The 22,247-nt window shown below is 39.5% G+C and overlaps 1 protein-coding gene across 3 annotated transcripts in view; it reads right to left on the bottom strand.

Annotated features, from left to right (window-relative positions):
* DAAM2 (dishevelled associated activator of morphogenesis 2) overlaps nucleotides 1-22,247 on the bottom strand; it is a 187,229-nt gene that overhangs the window by 55,892 nt on the left and 109,090 nt on the right. For all 3 annotated transcript variants that reach the window (XM_026844832.1, XM_026844831.1, XM_026844830.1), the window contains exons 5-8: nucleotides 17,766-17,860; nucleotides 11,391-11,724; nucleotides 3,084-3,194; nucleotides 1,978-2,081 (exon numbers count right to left, since the gene is read on the bottom strand). In XM_026844832.1, the coding sequence (XP_026700633.1) occupies nucleotides 1,978-2,081; nucleotides 3,084-3,194; nucleotides 11,391-11,724; nucleotides 17,766-17,860 (644 nt within the window). The remainder of the gene's footprint in view (nucleotides 1-1,977; nucleotides 2,082-3,083; nucleotides 3,195-11,390; nucleotides 11,725-17,765; nucleotides 17,861-22,247) is intronic.

Genomic DNA, 22,247 nt, shown 5'->3' with positions numbered 1-22,247 from the left:
CACCTCATTCCTAGCTAGAACACTTGGAAATTGGCAAGTCTTTCTTACATTAAGTGCTGGGATAGGTATGCAAGGCAACTCATGGGGTCAGTGACAGGCCAAAAGAAATGGCTGGCTGACGTACACATGCTCTTTAATCCTTGTGCTAAGTCACTGTGTTGAGGTAAGGCTGCTAAAAATAAACATAAACTAGGAAAGAGATATTCTATTTGTGATTAATGCCTGCAGTGAGAATATATTTCTACAAAGTTCATGCCGTACTTGTTAACCAGATATTAGACCATTAAGGTGTTGTTTCTTTTACACAGTGGATTAAACAGCAGAGCTCACAACTGTCTTTACATTTGCATGCTGCTGTTGGGATCTGGGGGACCTGGCAAGAAACACATCTGACCATGGCATCTGGACTTGCACGGAGACCACAGCATAGCACATGATGTGGGGAAAGGCTGTGGCATACCCACCTGTATAGACCTGGCATATAATCTGTGTAATCCAGGCATCTGGGATCCTCTCAAACCTGTTATTCTCATGACTGTAATTTGTAAGATCCAAAAGCTGCCCCTAAGTGCCTCCTAAACGCTCCTAGTTATTGACCAAAGGAACATGGATTGCTTACAGGACAGATTCTCTTCTTGATTATAATGCTGTAGATCAAAGGCAGCATTACTGGTTCCAGCTCTGCAGCGAACTGTAGACACGTACAACTGCATGCATTCTTTTCCTGTGACATTAATATACAGGTATATGCCTCCACCTGCTCAAAGATGTGAGGTCAGTCTTTATGACAGGCAGCCAGTGCTAACGAAGAATCTCAGGCACTTTACATTTGTCCCCAGGGAGAGCTCTATCACCCTATAGCAACTCCTGACAGTGGATGTTTGAGAAAATGGCGCCTTGAAGGCTGCAGACATAGGCCTGATGCATAGGTTTTTCACCAAGGGCTTCTGCAAACTTGATACTTCTATCTAGAAAATCCCAGATATCAGATACCTACAAATCAGCCCTGCTCTGGAAGAAGGGACTTGGAGTAGCAGACAGTATGGGATAGCAGCACATCAGCAGGTCAATGCCTCTCCACAAAGCTTAATGTAGTCACAGGAGAAAGTAAACTCCCATGGCTGCCTGGTCTTACACCTTAAAATGATTTTGTTAAGAAAATGTATTTTACCAAAGGTTCATCAGTCTTTTAGCTTCTTGAAGTGCCTCAGTCAAATTGTTCAGATTCTTTAGTCCAAGTTTATTTCAGCATGTGGCTTTGTGAAGGGTTTAATTTAAGGTCATTAGCAGCCTCAATTACTGTGGCAAAATATGGATTGCTAGTGCAGAAAGCATTTATTATCTGTATAACTTTTAACACGGTGATTTGAAGGTGTTATTCAGTGTTACATTTTGTGCAATATCAGGGCTGTTTGAAGATGCTCCTCATTCTTCTCTCTTGCCCTGTTGGCATCTCTACCCTTTCACCCACCACAGGTGTCTCTTCTCTCATAGCCCTGCCACTGCCACTGTTCGGGAGGTTGTGATACAAGCTAGATCACAGAAAAGACTGAGCTTAAAGAAAAACCTTGGAAACTCAGAACCTGCACTTTTGACAACACATACCACAGTCTCAATGGAGTCAAGGAACTACTGGCTTCCCTCCCTCCTACCAGGACAGGCTTTTGTTCCAGTTTTGCTACAAGAGAAAACGAATTAGAAGTTTTTTATTTTATTCATTCTGATTGCCATCCCTAGCTTAGAAGGAAAGCAATTCAGGAACTCCTTGCCACAGCCATGGCCAATTTAGTATGTACGTTTCCTATTTTTATCTGCTGATTTTAATTTTAAGGACAAATCTCCTTTTTGTTTTTAAAGTGAGTCAGTTTTAGGAAGAAACAGAGACAGCTTTGTGCTTAAATTTGAAATCCAAATGGAGAAGAGTTTCTAAGAACTCTTTCTGTTGATCAATAACTGTTCTCAGAAAATATGCCTTACCTGTCCAGTGTGGCATTCTCATGTCCTCTTAGCTTGTCAATGACAGGTTGAATTCCCAGCATTAGAAACTCATACCGTAGGTGTAATCGGAACTCCAAATTATCCTTAAAAAGTGGAGGAAACCCAAGTTATTGGGCTCCAAAATATTTTAATCACATTTTTAAAAAAATAAACCAAACAATTTAAAATCACAGTTCTTCCATTTTTAATATCCTTTATCTTGACACCCAATTCACAGGATGATTAATTCCAGTAACGTTAAAAAAAAAAATAAAAATTCTTTGCCTGTTTCACTTAAAAATACAGTCCTCATTTACTTACAATGAATTCTGCATACCCAGTCAAAAGGGCAGCACACTCCATGTTGTTCCATAAAGAACAGAAGTTATTAGTGTTTGTCCTGCTAGTCCATTAGAGGTCCACCTCTTGCTTGCAGATGAATAGAACTGCAGCCTTCCTCCCAGTTTTTATGTTTATTTGTCATAAAATCACCATATACTCTGGCAAACTTGACACCTGAGTGCGATGTTAGAGGACTGCCGCGGATAGAGACAAATACATTCCTAGACATAGCTCTTATTAGCTTGTCTGTTGTGGTTTAACCAAAAAAAGAAAAGCCAAGGTAACAAAAGTGACACTTTTAATGAAACAAAATAAGTTTAAACTGTCCAGATTCAAAAGAAAGTCTTGTTAATGAAAGAAAACCAACAAACTCTCTTTTCTGAAATGTCTCACTTTGACATTTTTAAATTTAAATTTTCTGACTTTGGTTTTGAGTCAAAACAACATTTCAAAACATTTCTGTAGGTAAACCAAAATGTTTTCTAAAAGGCCGAAATCAGAGGTAAATGCTTTACAGTTAAAAAAAAAAAAAAAAAAAAAAGAAGCAATCATTTTAGTGCAAATAGTTTATGTTACATTAGAAGAGGCTGAGCATGAAATAATATGGAAGACACTCTAAAACTGATATTAGCAATTAAGCATTATTTTCTGCAAACCATATCCACTGAATAACACAAGATTTGTGACTTAATCTACTAAGCATTTCCAAGGTAAATTAATTCAAGCATAACATTTTAGAAGGAATTTCGAGGGCAGTGTCTCACCTCACCAGCACCAGCATTCAGAACAGCATTGATAAAGGACATGATGGCTGTTTTGAGATTTACTTCATCTCGATATCGCCCCATGCTTCGGTCTAGCTCATTCAACAATGTCTGAAACAGAACAGCAGGCTGGTTCAGAGGATACAATCTAATTTCTTACACCATTTTGCATACTGTTCATGGGATATGCACACAGTCTTCTTTTGATTTCCTACATATTTACTTAAAGAAATATTTTTTATTCAGGCAAGGTTGTTAGCAATTCTGGGCATGCCACAATAAGAAAATAAAGAATAGCAATAGGAATAAAATGGCCACCTGATCCTAATGAAAAAAAAAATATATTTTTTTTAAACAAGCTATTATTTGAGAAAAAGCAGAAGTCCTTTATAGTTCTTGCCAACATGACCTAAGAAAGCAGCAGAATGATGTCCTTCCCAGTCAGTTAACTCTGTATGGTGAATATCACAGGGAGTTTATACACACAGAAATATAGCATCAGATTCGTACATCCTTTCTACTCAAATCACTTACGTAATTTTCATTATTTTCTTGGAACTTAGCAGGATGATTGCATTTATGTGCACAGGGGAGAGAATTCTAAAGAGAAGCTCTCTTTTGAGGCATAAAACCCATAGCTTGGACAATTTCTCCTTTTCCTTCACTTACAGCTACTTCACATGAAGCAGACAATTACCCACCTCTTGGTAAGCTCCTTTTATGGATTTGCAAATAACAGGAGTATCCGCTGTGCATACAGCTCCAAAGCGCAAAGGAGAATTACACAGCTCCACTGGTAGTGCAGATAAGCTTCAGTTTCCTTGTTACAGAATTACAGAACGGTTTAGATTGGAAGTGACCTTTAAAGATCATCTAGTTTCAACACTCCTGCCATGGGCAGGGACATCTTTCGACTAGATCATGTGGCTCAAAGCCCCATCAACTTGACCTTGAACACTTACAGTGATGGGGCATTTACAACTTCTCTGGGCAACCTGTTCCAGTGTCTCACCACTCTTATCATAAAAAAAAAAAATCTCTTCCTCATATCCACTCTAAATCTAGCCTCTTTTAGTTTATACCCATTAGCCTTTGTCCTGTTGCTACAGGCCCTGGTAAAAAGTCTTCTGTCTGTGTTAGAAGCTCCCTTTATATACTGAAAGGCTTCTATAAGGTGTCTCTGGAGACCATATGTCCTCCTATTAACCAGATAGCAGGGATATTCAGCATTCAAGGGGTATTTAGCACAGAAATGCTTTTGGCCTAATCTCTACATACATATAGATATCTCACTATAATCCTGTAAACATCAGGAGACGAAGGAGAAAACAGACTAGACAAATAATGTTGGTAGCCCGTGCCTTATACAGTCTATTTGGGATTAATTCTACTTGAATATTTACCAAAGAGATTATAGTAGAAACTGATTAGCCATGAAAGCAACTCTAAGTTATGTGCTGATTACCATGAATCTTCTCTTCAGGATCTACTCTGATCAGCTCATAATTCCAAGGATGATTTTCCTTACTGAAAGGGTGACAAATTCCACTTGAGATCTGCCAGTTCAATTCTATGCATCTCTCTCCAGTATTAAGAATAAATGCCCCACAGTCCTATATTTGTTTTGCTGATGCATGAGAAAAAGATAGAATTCTTTTTACTCTTCACAGGATGTTTTGGCCATAAAGGGGGAATGAAGACAAAAATAACTTTTTAGTCTTCAGTTCAGCAGACCATCTAAATAATATTTTGAAGCTATGATGCTGAGTAAGGAAGTTGATTTTCCTTTAGTCAGTCTTCTGTCCCTAGCTACTGAAAGTGTTCATTCATAGCAAAATCTTTCCTGTGCTAGTCATCAGTTTCATAGGTCTATCTTGTTTCCTGTAGAAAAAGGACATCACCATGGAGATATGTCTCAAGAAACTGGGAGAATATCTTCCTGTGCATTCCCCAGGGGAAACAATAACCTTCTGGCTTCATGGAAACCCTTTGTTTGTTTTTCAGTAAATATCTTTTGATCATTCATCCACTGCTACTGACAGCTGTTCTTATATCTGAGCATAGTATGTTCACTATCAAGCAAGCTTGATTTCATAAACTCCTTTTCTCACATCTTTGAAACTGTTCAGCTGGCATTTGCAAACATCCCTAACTCTTGTCATTTGAACTTCCATCACATCTACCCAGTAGTTACATTATGACCAAATATCAACCCTTCCCCTTGTTAGAAACAGGGGCGAATCTCACATAAAAATACAGGAAATGCCCTACTGAGCCAGACTGATGGTCATTCCAGTCCAGCATCCTATCTCTAACAATGACAATAGCAGAATATTTAAGAAGTCTTTAAATTCACCAACAAAACCAACCCTTCAACTTGACAAATAAGCAGAAGTGAAATAAATGAGAGGATTTAGTTCTGTTACTCTCAGATTTGATGCTGAAATCCAAAGCACACGTGTCTTCTTGGACCAATTTAAGTAGCCATCATTACAGAAGCATCAAAACCAAGGATGGGTTTGCTGGTTTTCTTTGGAGGCCTCATTCCTACCATATATTCTCACAGACATTTGGGAACATGCTAGAATCTATGAAACAACATATCAGATACAGTATCCGGACAGGTTAAAGGATGTTAACAAAAGCTTTCTATCCCCCATTTCAGAAGGCTGGACTAGGAGCAGAATGCAGTGGGGACCAAGCCAAATTCAGGGCAAGAAAAACTAAAACTCTGGGTTGCACTGAACTTGTTGAAGAGCAGCACATCTTCATGCAATTGTTCAGTTTTAGAAGGAAACACTGTAAGCTCATGCAATTCCTAAAGATGAGAATGTACACCCACACACTGTGGCCAAACTCCAACATCTCCAACCCTTTGCAAATGGCTGGGGTTCAAGTCTTCACTTGAACATTTCCTGTGAAAAAGATTTCACCACACCTCTTGGCAGCCAGCTCTACAGCCCAATTGATCTTATGGTTGTAAAGGTTTTTCCTACTATTTAAGCAAAACTTTCCTCACTTAATCCCATTATTTCTCATCACTGACATCCAGTAGGGTTTCATTCAATCTGCAGCAAACCTCAAAAGGCTTTGGATGAGCCCTGGGGGGAAGAAGCAAATCATGTGGGAATACAGGATTTTAATTTGTTCCTTGTTAGCTCCCCTACCACAATTCCAAGTTGATCAGATGTCTTCCTACAGATTACAGTCTGTACTGATGGTGTTTAACACAAACCAGGCAAGGAGGTTCTGGAAGGCGTGCTCCTAATATCTATCTTTTCAACTGACAATATCAAGCTTCCTTTATTTCTTCACCTCAAGCTTCAAATTTTCTAGCAGCATTAAGGAGTAAAACAAGTGTTCTGCGCAAAGCAGCCCAGTTCATATTTTCATCGGCGAGTGAAATCACCTCCTTTCAGAGAGTATCTAACACCTAGGTTCTCTCAAGACTAAAAAGGAAAAGTCTTTTTTCCCATAGGGGTCCCCAGCTGAGTGGGTGTTTCAGACAGCAAACTAGGCTGGAAGCGCACTGGAATATACTTCTGGGGGGCAGTACAAGCATTATGACCTTGCAACATTAGTTTGACTTAAATTATGGCATGTTAAAAAGTACATGTTACAATGTCATAACACAGTGCATTCACTCCACAGGAGAAATGAGGGGAAGCAGCAAGCGTAACAATAATCAGAAAGGCAACAACATAGAAAGGAGTAAGACTGTGCCACTTTCACAAAGGAAACCATTCATAAATAGGATAATGCAGTTTTCATAGCATTTTAGAAACCTCTATCTTCACAAGAAAAGCATGTAAAAAATTCAAGATAAAGCAACATTTTCATGGTCACACATTAAGCCAGTGCCAAAATTACACTAGTACCAATTTTGAACACATCAGATGAAAAAGAATCCCAGGAAGGACACCAAGGGCTCATCTTCCTCATTCCTGCTTTGAGGGTTTATTGTCTGGCTTCCCAAAGTTTTCTTTCATCTCTCTTCTTTAAGTAGCAGAGTAGAATTTGTAGGCAAAGAAACATATTTCAAACAAAAATTGGATGAAGCAAAGACAGAGCTTTTCCAGATTGCCCCAGGAAGGAGACTGAAAGCATGCCTTTATATTACTGTGGTATCTGAGTAAAGATGGAATACTACTTTGAAGAGGACAGTTTTCAAGGAATATTTTAAAAGAGGAACTGCAGACTTCCTATTGGCTATTAAAGGGAAAATTATTCCAGGCAGCATGAAAGAAAGGTCAAAGATTAAAGCAGGAAAAGGTATCAGCTCAGGCAAAAAGTTGTAGCAAGTCTGAGAAAATAGGAATAGCCATAATATAAATTCAGAGACAAACATAAAGTATAGAATCTTGTTGTAAGTGCCAAGACAAAGATGACCCTGACAGACCTGTGAACACACTGAACAGCAGAGACAGGGTGAAGTTGTAGGACTAAAAGTCATTCAAGTGGAGACTGAAGTGTCATTTCACTCACGAAGAAGAGTATGTTCTGGAGAATCTCCCATAGCTTTAAAATGACTCCTCTCCAAAGTTAAGGATTAGGTTGATAATTTCAGTCAGTAGACAAAATGCTGGTAATTTAGAAAGAAGCAATATTTTACAACAGAATTTCCACTCAGAGCACAATATGAAAAATGTTGTTAAGGAGGCAGACCTTTATCTTAATAAAAGTTCTATCTAGTTTTTCCATTAACTTCAATGAAAAAAAAAAAGAACACATGAAAAACAAGAATGTCTCTTCCAAAATACTTGAACACAGTTTGATTAGTGGTCTTCAAGTGGTATGATCTGGTGCAATTTAGTTAAATTAATTGGGATTACAAGTGTTTATATCACTCAGGAATCTCACCGTAATTTGGATTTTGACTTTAGATACCCTAGCATAAAACTGTAAGTTTCCTATTCAAACAGTAGGAGTTACAGCAGAACAGAGCCAATGCAAGTTTACTAAGAACCATACCTTAAGTCACAGCTTTCCTTCTCTACTAATTCACCAGTTGCTGAGTCCTCTGACTACTTTTGGTTAGCTGTGCCAGGTAGCAAGAGTTGTGCTTAGAACACTGACCAGCAATAACTTCTGACAACCAATGAAACCTCGCATGTTTTATGTTACTGTGTTAAATACATGATCTCTACAGAAGTCCACCACACTTGCGCACATGCAAATTGGAAATAATCAGTGTTCCATCTAAAGCTGTCAGCAGCAAGTTATGGATGAGCTCAAGTTTTAGATGGTTGCCAGTAAATAATTCTGAACCTCTCTTCCTCCTTCTTACAAAACAGGAGTGGAAGCAGAACCATGCAACCCAATTTTTTATTAATTGTCTGCAAGAAGGCAAAAAAAAAAAAAAATTGTGTTTGAGAAAAATAAATCTGGAACAGTCTTTTTTACATTTATCTCCTGATTCCTCAAAGTATATAGTGCTGGTCACGATAGATGACATGGGGAGAGTGGGACACTTAGACTTATTGCAGTCTGCAAGAGGGGAAAATAAATCCAAACACATAGTATACAAACAAAGTGCCAGCTTTCATAGATGAGGAGGCATAAATTGACAACGAGTTAGCTGAAAGGGATGAAAAATATCAACCACTGTTGTCAAGAAGGAAACTTAAAGAGCAAAAAGTGTATTGATGTTGTCAGAAGTCAGTGTTACCTGTAAATTATTTGTTGGACATTCCAATAAAAGCGAGCTCAGTACAGTTTCCAGAAAACCCTACACTTTCAACTTCGCAAGAACTGAGTCTGATTTCCAAACTAAGAATGTGAAATTATTCTCCTCTTAGGTATTGTATCCCTAATTTGGCCATTGAGGCAGATCTAGAGGAAGACTGAGCAGTGCCTTTACAGTTCCCTGCTTTCCTTCCACGCCCCCATTAGAATCAGTCTGCAATAATGAACCATAGAGCCAAAGAAATAAATTCCTACTCTGCACATTTAAAATATGTTTCTCCCGTTCCTACAGTTTAGTTCACTTTTTATTACTTTTCACAGAAAGAATTCTCATTTCTTGGTTCTGCCAGATCCCCACTTGTGGGGGATCATTTTCAATATAACAGTGATTAGGTGTGGCCAAAGTCAACCTAAAGCTGCAAGCTCTAAACTGTTCAGACACTTCAATGCAGAGTGATACTGCTAGTTGCTCAAGGTACAATTTAAAATCTGAAGGATCTCTTCAGATATTTGCAAAGTCTGAGTTACAAAGAATAGACCCAGGACTGGGATAAAGAAAGAAAGGCTTTCCCTGGCTTTCATTGTATACCACATCTTTCAAGTTTACAGTAAAGGTATAGGGTAAACATTGTCAGCTCATCCTTTTCTTAAAATGGCTTCTCACAGTCAAGTTACAGTGGATGTTTCTCTTGGCTGTTCTGTGACACAGGTGTGGGAGGGCCAGAAGCAGAGATAACTCTTAACTGGCAATTCCTAGAGTATCAGAGAACCTTCCACTAAAATGTAAGGACGACCATGGCTACATTTGTTTCATCAGCATTCAAAAGTTACCCAGTCTCTCTGTTAGAAGAAAATGACCGAAGATGGATGAGGAATGTCTTTGGATGAATCCTTACATCTTCAAAATGAAACTTAAACTACTGCTTTGTTTAGTGGAAAATCCCATTCCAGCATCTAGACACAAGCGTTAGAAATTGTAAACAAGAACACATCCCTTCTGCTAAATAATTTTGGGGTTTGGGTTGGGTTTTTGTTTTGTTTAAGAAAGAAACAAGAGAGTATCCATTCACCTTTCTTCCCCCGCCCCCCCAATGAAAAAGCATTTTGACAAAAGCAAGTATTTATGCAAAGCACTCTTTCATGAATGTGAGTTGGTAAGCATCTGCAAATCATTACTCCAGATTCCTCAAAAGCTCAAAAGACTTGTGCTACCACACTTTGCCCAGCAAGGACTTATCTCAGTTTTTCAGTAAATCTTAAACCAATAGAAAAAAGGAGGAAAGACGACGATGGAAGACAAAGACGGAAGGAGGAAGGAGGGAGGAGGGAAAAAAAAAAAAAAAAAAAAAAAAAGAGTGAGGACCCAAATGGGAGACATTGAGTAAACTCAGCATCTATCTCCCATATGGGCTTATTATGCAGTCATTCGGTCAAGTAAGGATAAGTTAACACAGGACCACAAGTGTTATCAGGGCTGTAAGTTACCACTGCTTTTTGCCAAGCATCTAAAGTTACCCCCACCTGTCTCCAAGGTATACAAGAATGTCAAATTAATACAGGAAGGATTCTCCATTTTGGCTAATTACTAGAGAGCAAGGTGGATAAAGCAATGCTCATAGAGAGGTGGACCTGCCAGTCCCACATATGCATTAATACCAACCCAAGATCTCTTGCATCCCAGTTCCAGGTCTGAGTCACAGTCACTGAATTTCATGGTGCATTCACTCCTAACAACCACCGTTGGCAGCTACTGTTTTTAAACACAGACTGTTTCCCCATTCACTTTCAGTCATAGCTCACTATAGTCCAAAATCCACTGAAGCATTAGCTGAGGAGTAGGCAGGAAATAATGGCTGTCAGAAAGCAGGATCCAGGGCCAACACCACTCTTACAATTTCAACTAAGAACACATAGTAAATGGGTGAGGTTACCCCAAAGGTTAGGAACTACAGCTTCATACACAGCAACAGATACTGTTACATCTGTTTGTAAAGGTGCTCGGTTCACTAGGAAGAGAAACGTTATCATAGCAGCCAGCAGTATCCACAATAAAAGCCTGTCAATGATCTCAAGGTCTCTCAGGTTGAGTTTCCCTTCTGGGGAGGTTCTGAATGGGAGATATCTGAGCCAACAATTGCTAACTAAGGAATCAACTTGTGCACCATCACAAGTGGCAACTAAAGTGCCTCCTCTGTCCATTATTTAATCCACTGTCTCCATTATTTAATCCACAACTCTTTTATTACTAGATTAAGGGCTTTAAACTCAAGACAGAGGCTCCTGAAATTCTGTAGCTTTGGCTTCTAGGATAGAACAAATGATTACCACCCCAGAAATGTCATCAGGTTAGAGTATGAAAAGATCAGCAGCTTTCATTTAACATAGAGAGCCCCCATTTTAAGGTAAAATATAGGAGATTTCAAATTAGCATTAATGACAAGCAATCAGGTCTTGAAAAAAAAAAAATGCTGATAATCCATTTGAGAAAGTGACCTTCCTAAAACAAAATGAGAAATATTACCTTTTTACTACCTAGTAAGTTTGCAATACATGCATTATAAAAATCACTCCCTGCAGAGATTCACCATACTGAGTATTTCTGGCAGAATATCCTCCTTGTACCTGAAATCTTGTCCTTTCTGCAGCATAGACTTGGTAGTGAAGCATGGCTTGCAAGACTTTCTTGTGACCATCTGGTACCAAGCAGACAGCCCCTAGGATCTCCAGCACAGCAATCTTGGTCTTAATGTTCTCAGTCCGTAAGCTTTGGGAGATGATGTTGATGCTCTCTGGATGAGCCAGGACGTGAGCCCGTCCTTGGGAGTTGTTCATCAGTGCCTTGATACACCCTATAACGGATGTGTGTATACGGCTCTCTGAGGTCTCATAGTCCATGCTCTTCAGGAAGTTCAGCAAACAGCTCAGGCCATCCAGCTCAATAAACCTGGTCACAAACCTGAAAAAAAAAAAAAAAACCAAACAAAAAACCTCCAAAAAACCTCAAACAAGTAAGAGAAATAAGGAAAGTAGACCAAAAGGTAAGTTATTCAAAAGATACCATATTGTTCAACCCTATATCTGTAAAACCTGGCTAGTTTTTAGCCTAAAGTTCACAAAATAATTCCCAGGTATTTAAGAAAACCAAACCAAACGGACAGAAAACTAATAATAGTGTGTCACGTAGTTTCAGAGTAATTATGTTCTGTCACGTCATGACGCTGCTATTTGGTTACTGTGTTCATCGTTGCAGTTACCCCCAAACACCTGCTGTGGCCAACCCCAATAGTTGCTGCATTTTCAAGGCCGAATGGATTCTTTCAAATTAATAGAAATCAATAGAAAAGGATGGAATTATGTAAGTCAGTTCAAACCAATCATTCTAGCAGTGTTTCATTTAGAGCTCTCAGGCTTAAAAATAAAGATTCGAAGATATGAAAAGGGCTGCAAATAATTTCTCTAGATCACTTTGTTTACCTCCCGGCTTCTCAAACAAGTCATTCAGGTAGGTGCACTTTTTTAGAATGTCTGAATGCAAAACCATGTGAACTACACTTGAATTATCAGTCTAACAAAATGTACACCAACAATCATATGGTGGTCCATGACCACTATCAAAACAGCATAATGTAGAAAGACACCTCAAACAAATGAAAAGGTCATTAAAAAAATGCCATCTGTGTACCAAATTAAAAATACCAAAAGTCTGTGTCACTGTGATTTTACCCAGACCCTCTCCCTCTCCATTGGACACTTCCTAATGTACTGTCTTTTCCGTCCTTAAGTGAGACACCATTCCTAATATGCAACGGTAACAGAAGCACCGTACTGAAAGACTGAATTTCACTGGTCTCTGTTCATGTCTCTGCACCACCAATACAAACCTGAGCCATATATATCTCTTGGATAATATGGACTTGACACATGTATGGTCTTCAGTGGTTACACCCCACAGGAATTTTTAGGGCCTACCTGAAAGTTATGTTCACTATGCTGATAAATTTGCCAACTTCCAGCTTATTTGGGCCAGTAGTTTGACCAGAAACATAGCAAAGCCTGGTGCTTTCAACAAAGTTTCAGTCTGAGGTTTGGGTTTTGTTCAAAACTGAATTTCAAAGCGAATACTGGGTAAGGGTAAGCACACACAGGAACACATGTGCACCAAAAATGAAAACAAGCTTTAGCTGAACGAAGCTAACACAATCTGCCAAGTTTCACACAGGTCTGATAGCACATTTTTTGGATGCATCATCTTGTCTACCCAAACAAATCATAGGAGGAGAAGCCCCTTCTGCTTGCAGGCCAGAGAGCAGGATCAACATTGTGCACCAGGAATTTGGTAAGTCAGTCAAAGCAGATTGTTATTTAAACTGATTATAGAAAGATTAAAACTTAGTTCAGTTTCTGTAATGCATTTAGCTGCCAGCATGCCAAAGAAGACTGAAATAAGTTCATTTATGGCTAAAAGAGTTGCTGCTAAGGATGTATTTGGAACCAAAATAAGCACAAACTCAATGTGTTACCAAACAATGTGATGCCAATGACTTCTGAGCATTTCTCTAACCCTGGGCCTAAAGAGCAGAGTCACTCTTTGCCTCTACTCTGGAGGGACTTGTTTAAATTCTTCTCCTCCTCAATTCCAAAAGTTCGGTTCTATGAATCCACCTTATACCTTAGCTATTCTCTCTGTCTTTTAGAGGAGAGGAAAAAAAAAAAAAAGCGCAGATATTTTGTTGTTCTTTTCAGTTCCAGGGCTGAGGGAAGACTTAAGATGGATACCTTTCTGAAGATACAGAGCTCTACTGATAAAAGAAAACATCCTGAAGAAGCAGCTGAACAAAGGGTCCCTTAAACATACTTCTGGATGGAACACTTGGTCTTATGACAAGACATACTAGGCACTACAACCTTCATGTAATTTAGCCTGCTCTGATGACCATGTGGAAAGAAATGCACAAACATCACATTGTCCCAGTTAAGCACAATCCTTTACTAAATTCACTGGCAGAGCAATTTTTCTAAGACTGTTTGGATGAGGTCATTGCAAAAAGGAGGCATGCACAGGAAAGTGCTGTGTGTCACAGACCTTGATTAATGACATAATTTAAAATGTTGTCGGGATTTTCCTGTACTCTTCCTAGTCCAGAGAGCAAACAGTAAGCTGCATTACTCAATAGGAATCAAAATCAAGTACCTTCCCACTTCAGCTGACATCAAAAGCAGGAATCAAATTATGATTTTCACCTTCCTTTTCTATAACCCTTAGTAGTACCCTGTTCTCTAAAAACACCAGAAATAATGAAAGAGTGAGATAAAGAAATGGCAATAGCAGTTTCTGGGCCAACAGACACTCTCAGTATGAGGACTTGTTCAGTGTGGGGAGGTGTGTGTGTAAATGTCTGTACAGGGGGAAAAAAAAAAAAAAAAGTGGGAGTTTAGCTGACTGGCTGAGAGCCATAATACACTGTTCGGTGCTTGTGCATCTGTATGTCTGTAAGCAGGGATGCGAGTGTATATGTGTATGTATGTGCAAAAGCAAACCCAGCTCATACAAACAAAGTACCTTCTTCCTCACAATATACATGTGTAAGTAACCGCCATCCTATACATCCTGTATGCTGCAAATTAAGGTCTTGTTCTAGACTGGAAGGTGTAAAGTTAAGCGTATTTGCCAATGCATTCTGGCTAACACTTTCAAAAACTCAAGTGTAAATAAAGTAGGGTGTGCTTTACTAGGTGCTAAACAAGCAAATTAAAGCCTAATCTCACCTCATACTCTCACTTGACCAGTTTAGCACACTTTAAAAGGCAGGGCGCCTCTTAGCCTTTCAAGTTTTAGAGAGTGCTGATCAGAATGAGTTAGCTAGCTTTAATAACAAACCTTTCATCCAAATACGGATGCAGCAGCCTAAGAGGTAATGACCCACTGATGGATTCCAAGTGGGGGGGGGCGAACAGTCTCCCTGTGAGACTTGACAGCTCAGGAAAGATGGAAAGATCATATGCTATGGGTGTGCAGAGAGCAGGATGTTCCCACCCTGTTAAAAGCCAAGGCTACACTTCCCTGCTGCATCACTTTTTGTATCTGTGAGCATGCATAATCCTGACAACTAGTGAACTGCTGAAAAATTCAGCATAATGGATTTTGCTTGCTGGATCACCTCCAGTATGCACTTGTATACAACATGGCTATATCAAACAAAAATAACAGGAGGTAAATCTGAATTAAGCAAAAGGGAAAAAGCAGACAGCAAAGGGAGTTATGATGATTCAGACTGAAGGAGGTATTTTTCTGGGGTTCAAAAAAGTGATTTTTTTTTGTCCAGACCCTTGTAAATTTTTACTGTTGCTGCACTTCTGAACCTCCATTTTTGGGCACTAAAATACCAAAAGGAAAGCTCTTCTCTCACTGCTTCTGTCCAGCAGTTTGTCATCACACTTGTTTATAGTCATAAGTTCTTACAAACCTAAAAGAAAATGTGTTTCCTTACAAGATGCAGATGTGGATTTTTTTGTTCTCTAAGGCTGGGGTTGTTCCTGCATGCTGGGACATAACATGTCTTTATTATTTCAGGGCAGCTCCTAAATACCAGAACAAAACACTCTTGCTAAAATGGGGCCAACTAGCTGCCCAGGGATGCTTCTATCACCTTTTCTCCAAAGAGGAGAGGAACTTGAGTTTGAGTAAGTCTGCTTCGGTTTTTGTTCTGTTAGAACTGCTGGGTTGGAATAGAGGCCTAGATTACTACCATTACTCTGCATTTTCTACTAGAAGAGGCATTTCAACAGTAAAATAAAACACAAAGACAATACATGCATTTTTCTTCTTTTGTTTCCTCTAGATCAGAGAATTCAAGCAGAGGAGCCTATTGATAAACTCTCAGAGCCCCTGTGTACCCTACCATCATAAATGGATTCCAGACAGCACATCCTGTGTGAACTTAGGTCTCTATTTTCTGAAGAGGCCTGATGAACAGAAGTGGTAAGGCAAATAGGATTTGATGTCCAAATTCAGCTAGAAAGACTAGTATTTTGAAGGCTTTGGTATTATACTGCTTATGAGAGGGATCTGATGGAGCCGAGGGCCTCTCTACTGCAACCTTTCCATCAAGAAGAAATTGGCTTGTTGATCAGGCATTGGCACACAGCCCATTTGGCAGCTAACGAATTGAGTCGCTGGAAATTAGTTGAGACATAGGACTTAACTCGAAATTTGGCTTGGCTTAACTATTTAAAAAAAAAAAAAAAAAAAAAAAGCCCCATAACCATCGCCAGTGATTTAGAAGAGAACACTTTATAGGGCAGCTCGTAGATGCTTGTACTGAACCTTGCTAGGGTTATTATAAACAGATGAAGCACAGGCTGTTGTCAAGGGGATCCAGCAGAAGCAATACAGGTCTGAGAAGGAAAACCTTACAAGGTTTTGAGCAAAGGACATTTCCCTTTCTCCTTCTCTACTGTCTTGCTCTCAACAAGAAGGCTGGGCTGTCTTATTAAAAATGACAGAGCAGAACAACCGAAGGCGGCCACCAAAGTGTTTCAGGTGGACATAACAGAGAGTCCTTGCTGCTGTAACTATGCTCAATGAAAGCTATAATTTTCACAGAGTAAGCATCAAACCAGCTCCACATAAATGCAATAGCGTTGCTAAATCAAGTCTCAACAGCACAGGAGTTTGGTTTAAAATTCTTGTGAGAGTTTGGAGTCTGGCAGTTGTCTCAGCTTCCATTTTAACATAAAGTCCAGATGCACTTTACTGTGTTCTCTGTTTTAAGACATGACAGACAGGATCAGTCACTTATCCATCCCCTCGGGCTAGGTCTCAATATAGGCCACTGTTTCTCCACTTCCATATTAAAAGCACTCACCCTACCCACATGCTAAAGTTACAAAAAACTGATGAATCTTTATGCCTCAGAGGAGCATCAGAATCTGGTTTTGTGCTCTCTTACAGCCCGTCACAACAGGAGGTAAAAACCTGAGGTTTAAGCTGACATGTTCTACCTCACACTTGCTGCGAGGTGAGAAGCTGCATGCAGTGAACTTTTTAAACATCATGAAGGGGAGAAGCACAATCGGCACTTAGCTCTGCAAGAAGTCCCAGAAATATCTTCACTTCAAGTCAACGTAACTGCAATGCAAACTCTTTGAGATAAATTTTTTGGGCTGTATTCATTTATTTAATTTGTTTGGTTTGGTTAGCTTACACACACACACACACACACCCACCCAAATCCTATTTGCTTAGGCATTACTCTGAAACTATGACTTCAGCATAGTGTGGATGCAAATACATTTGGTCTATTTTGGGCCCAATACAAAGACATTCAGAAACTTTTTGACCGAGTGTTTCCTGAGATCATATCAACTACAGTTATTGCTTCTGCACAATGCTCTTCTTAAGTGTTAAGTGGAAAAGGTTTCTATGCTTGTTAGTTTGCTATTGTTTGGAGCTTTGTTCCCAGAAAAACAAAGATGACCTTACCTTCAAAGACACAGTACACAATAAAGTCTCTTAACATTTCTCTACACCACAGTTACACATAGAACAGGAAGAATGCCAAACCAGGTGATGTCAGATGGATTAGCTGCTTTGTACCAAACAGTTCACATTACTAAAGATAAGGGGAAGCTTGAATTCAAAGTTCAGAGTACAGGCTGAGATTTTGCCCAACATGAATCAAATCACATGGGACATTCAGGGGGCTATGAAGTCTAAAATCTGATCTTCATAGTCATTACTGGTATTTGCACATATCTGCCACAGGTTTTTCACATCAGACTTCGTCTTTTATTTTCCTGAAGCTACATGCTTCAGCATTAGTGTGCCCTTCCAACTAGGCAGACCTAGGGACTTGCAGGGTTCTCTGTGGATTGTCTGAAATATCAGAGAGGTTTGTGTGAGGTGAGACAATGAGGTTTCTGTCTGTGCCACTCTTTCCCATGTCACATCTGACCATAGGGAGGCAGTGAATTGTGATGAAAGACAAATAACATTACCTCATGGGCTGAGTCCGCAGAGCTGTCTTCAAGTCTTCAACTATTTTATTTTTCATTTCTGTTTCTTCTTCATCGAAAGCATACAGAGTCTGCATCTGTTCAGAAAAGAGGATGACAATCAGGAAAGCTCAGGCTGCCTGGAAGCTAAGAGACAGGCCGGGAATTATGAAAAACAACTATCCCATCAACCCATGCTGAGGTGCCTGCCGACCTCTCACCAGGAAAGCAGCGCCTCAGCTACAAAACTGAATCCAGATGAGGCTGCTCATGTGGACTGGCAGCAGCATACTGCTTTGCCACACTGGCTAAACTAGGGTTCTCAGATTACCCCCCAAAAATCATGCTTGCCAGTATGCCCTCAGAAAACTGTACCTAATTTGGAACAGTGATCTGCATGGTGATCTATGGATATGAGAGGCAAAGTTTGTAGGGAGAGGTAATATCTTTTATTACACTGACATGACTCGAGAGATGGGGGGAAGAGAAAAACCCCAGATTTGTGTGTCAGGTTTCAAAGCATAAAATCTTTTTCTTCAAGTGATTAAACAGCCTGCAAGCACCCTGAATTACAGTTTGTGTACATACAAGTTTGATTTTTTTTCTTCCCCACACCAAGCACATAACCTGTTTTCAGATAGATTTTCCCTATATACTTTGCCCTTGCTAATTAGAAGCATTTATTGCAAAAAGCTGGATCATCATAAAATCCCTGTCCCTGATTTTTAACAAGTGAACTGAAACACGTAGAGACTAGATTTTCCCCCAGAGTGCAGGCTGAGATAAATAGAGCTTCCAGTTAACTGGAACTGAAGATGCTGTGGGTCACTGAAAATTATGGTGAAAGATGATGAGTGGAATACACACAAAAAATAAGATTTTCAAAGTCAAACAATGCTATTAAAAAAAGTGATATAACAGGAAATCAGGGTCCCAGATCTACACTCAGCACCACTGCAACCTTGTGATGTGAAGCAATACTCTTCATTTGCCCATCGCATATACCATTCAGGCTCACCACTGGCTTTTCAAAAAGTCAAGACTCAACGCTGGGAATTCTTAGCCTATAGCTATGTCTTCTTAGCCTCTTTAACTGTAAAACAGGGAGGATAAATGACTCTCTTATTGCAGGACTTCTCAGGGATATCACTCAGTAATATCTGGAGAGCAACTCTGAACCCCTTCTCAGATGAATAACCCAATTAAACTAGTATCATCTATCAGAGATCTGATATTATACCCCTCTGTGGTGGAATCCAAGTAACTACAATTATGGCCCATTACAGCAAAATGTTTAAGTCTTTATTTTACTATTTAGCAAGCACCAAAGAAAACCTTCCTCTCATGGGAACTTCCTTTAACTCTCCTCCCCACCCCACCAGCCCAACACCTCACTTCCCTTGGAAGTGCTCCCACGTTGCTTGCTTTTGCAAACCACGTGGTGCATGTCGGATCCTGAGGGTGGTCATTTGGCTACATGCCTTGCTGTCTTATACTGAACAGCTGGCATAAGGAGATGTGTTTAACTCTAGGGGTCCTCTCTCTGATCCACGCTAAAGTCAAATTCACTCAGTAACAGAGCAAGCTATTTCCTGCCCTAATGGAATGACAGAGCGCTACTGATGGAAAATGAGCTGATGATGTTTTATCTTTTGCCAGCATCCCCCGACAGCCAGCAACATAAATTGAAATGCTTAAGCCAAGCCATATATGATCCCCCTCTTTGAAAAATAAACAGAAATCCTGAACAGGCATTATGGAATCCCAATGGCAGAGTCCTGGGGCGTGATATGGGGCTTGATTTGTATTTTCTTGGGTGACAGCCCATCTGGTCATCTTTCCTTTGGCCCATAAATGCTCCTTTGAAAGGCTCCCATTCCTCCAACGGCTTAATTTCTCCTCTGAGCCATTGTGGGGAGAAAGCAAATGGATGGTAGGAAGGTACTCAACAGTATTTTGTTCAGAGGAAAAAAAAGGCCCATTTCCAAATGAAACAAATACAAATAATCCTGCCTTTACAACAGAGGGTGATTATAGAAAACCCCTTTTCTAAAGCTGCAGGCAGCCAAGAGCCCTTCATTTCTCACTTTTCTTCATGGTCAGGAACTCAAATCCTCATGCCCTCTCTAAAGGCATACTGGTCACGCGTTTGCATTATGAAATAGCTTTCTCGGCAAGAATTATAGAAAACATAATTGTCCCTAAGAGACAAAGGGGAGAGAACTGTCATTATCTGAGGCTGGATTTCATTAAATGTGGCTGACTGATGAATTGCTTCCCTGAACTACGAACTGCACTCGAGGACTACCCAAGCACTGATGCGCCGAGGATGCAGCTAGTTACTATCAGTTAACCAAACATACCAGAAAGAGGAAGCAAAATAGTGCCAGGTCCTTATCCAGTTGCTAAAGAGTGGTATACATAAGGCTTATTTTTACAAGCACATTATGCATATTTAAATTTCTCCAGATTAAGTGCATCACCCAGGAAAGTATAGCATCTAGTTACTTGATTTGCGAGTTCAAAAAAGTTCACAAATTTGTGAAAACAATCATTCACATGGAATTTGATGTGTAAAACTTCAGGTAGTCCAAGACATTACTTTTGAAGATTTGGCTCCATTTAATATTAAATATTTTAGTTTTATTAAAAGCACAGATTAATTCCCACACCTTATCCTAGTGGCTAATCATTCCCCTAAACTGCTGGGAAGGAAAATACAGGACCATAATGACAGTACATGTGAGAAAGAGAGAGAAAAAAGAACAATGAAAAAAAGGGCATGAACTAGCATCAGCAGTACACTATATGATGGACCTAGTTTTACTTAACAGTCTCACACAAATGCAATGAAAAAAAGAAAGAAGCAAATAGAATAAAAGTGAAAAAGCAACCTGGATGTTCTGATTTTTCATTATAGTCCTATCTTTTTCTTTAGATCTTGTCTAAAATCATAACCAACAAAGTGTTATCATTATTTAATCACTTTCAGTTCATAAACAAATATAAGTAAAATTAAAATCAAAGTGTGATTTAAAAATATTGTATTACATGCCTCCTATGACATACCTAGACAATACTACTTTAAAACATTTCTTCAAAGAAAAGAAGTCAGTTGAACTTCAGAGTGCACCACATCTCTAACTACATTAAGGCTAAACTAAGAGAATAAACTATGAATCATCAAGTATGAATAGATGTAATTTTAAAAACCTGAACTTTCAAGCAAATAAATTTAAAGTAACATAGATATCACCTAACCCAGATGGAGGAGAGAGTTATCATCCACCTGCTAAATTCTGCTGAAAGAGATATTTTTTTTGATGTCCCATGAAGCTGCTCTGCCCTGAACAAATGCTTTCTGAGTCAAGGAAAAGGGCTTGGTTACAGCTGTATTTATTAATCTTGACCCTTGTCTCATACTCTTGACAGAGCCATCTCTCCAGAAAAGCTGGATCTGCAACTACTGTTCACCTGAAAGTCTCTCTGTGAAAATGCATACACAGCCAAGCTCATAAAAGCAACACAGTGCTGTTCAAAAGTTTTCCTCCCCAGTGAAGTGAGGGCTGTGTTTATTTGTGCTGCCCAGCAGACAGTATCCTGGGGTGAGGAGGGCAGGAGTAGTACAGGGATATTTCTTTACGAGTGATATTAACAGGGCAGCTGCTCCACTTTCAAGAAAAGAAGTTTTGTGCGTTAAGAAAACATGAATCAGTAGATGACAATGACCTTGATAATGGAAATGGTCTCTAATTGTGGGTGTGCAAGCTCTCCACAATCACTGGTATTATTTATAGCACGTAGACATTAGAGTACCAGGCAAATTTGGAGGCTTCTCTTTCTAAATTAGCAGCTGTCCCTTCTCTTAAGGATTGGTCTAGAAGACAGTCTACCAATGACCTACTTGGTTCCTTCCTTTCAGTCAGGCTACCTGAAGGATGGGAGAGTCCCTCCACAGGAACTGCACACTACAGACTCCAGTTTTAACGTTGTATACTCTTGTGAGAATTGGGTGTAAAAACTATTAAAATTTAAAAAGTCACAGCAACAAAAACAATTGTGGGAACAGAACTGTGCCTAAAATGCATGGCTTTTTGAACTGGATCAGGAATCTATGACCTAAAGTGCTTCCTAACATAGTGGTCTGAGGTTACAAGTAGGGAATGTCAAACATGTCAGGAATCACCACATTGCTCTCTCACATAATCTGTGAGGGGCAGATATGATGGGTAACGCTGCAACGGATCTTCTGAGAAAAAGATCCTTGAGCACAGAGGCCTTGGCCTGCTGAAAGCCACAGAAAAATATTTAATGATATCAACAGGATAAAGCAGCCATTTCTATTTTATCAGCAGGTAAACTTTTCTGCCAATCTAATACCAGAAAAATATCAATTAAGCAAAAGGATATAGAAAGAGATGTGAAAACTGCATGTAAATGATTCTTATGCAGTTACTTCACAGGAGATGCAAAGATTAAATTTTA

The sequence above is a fragment of the Athene cunicularia genome (genome assembly GCF_003259725.1).
Source record: "Athene cunicularia isolate RWA chromosome 3 unlocalized genomic scaffold, athCun1 chr3_part1, whole genome shotgun sequence".
Classification (NCBI taxonomy): Eukaryota; Metazoa; Chordata; class Aves; order Strigiformes; family Strigidae; genus Athene; species Athene cunicularia.
This window is presented reverse-complemented; position numbering and strand designations above follow the sequence as displayed.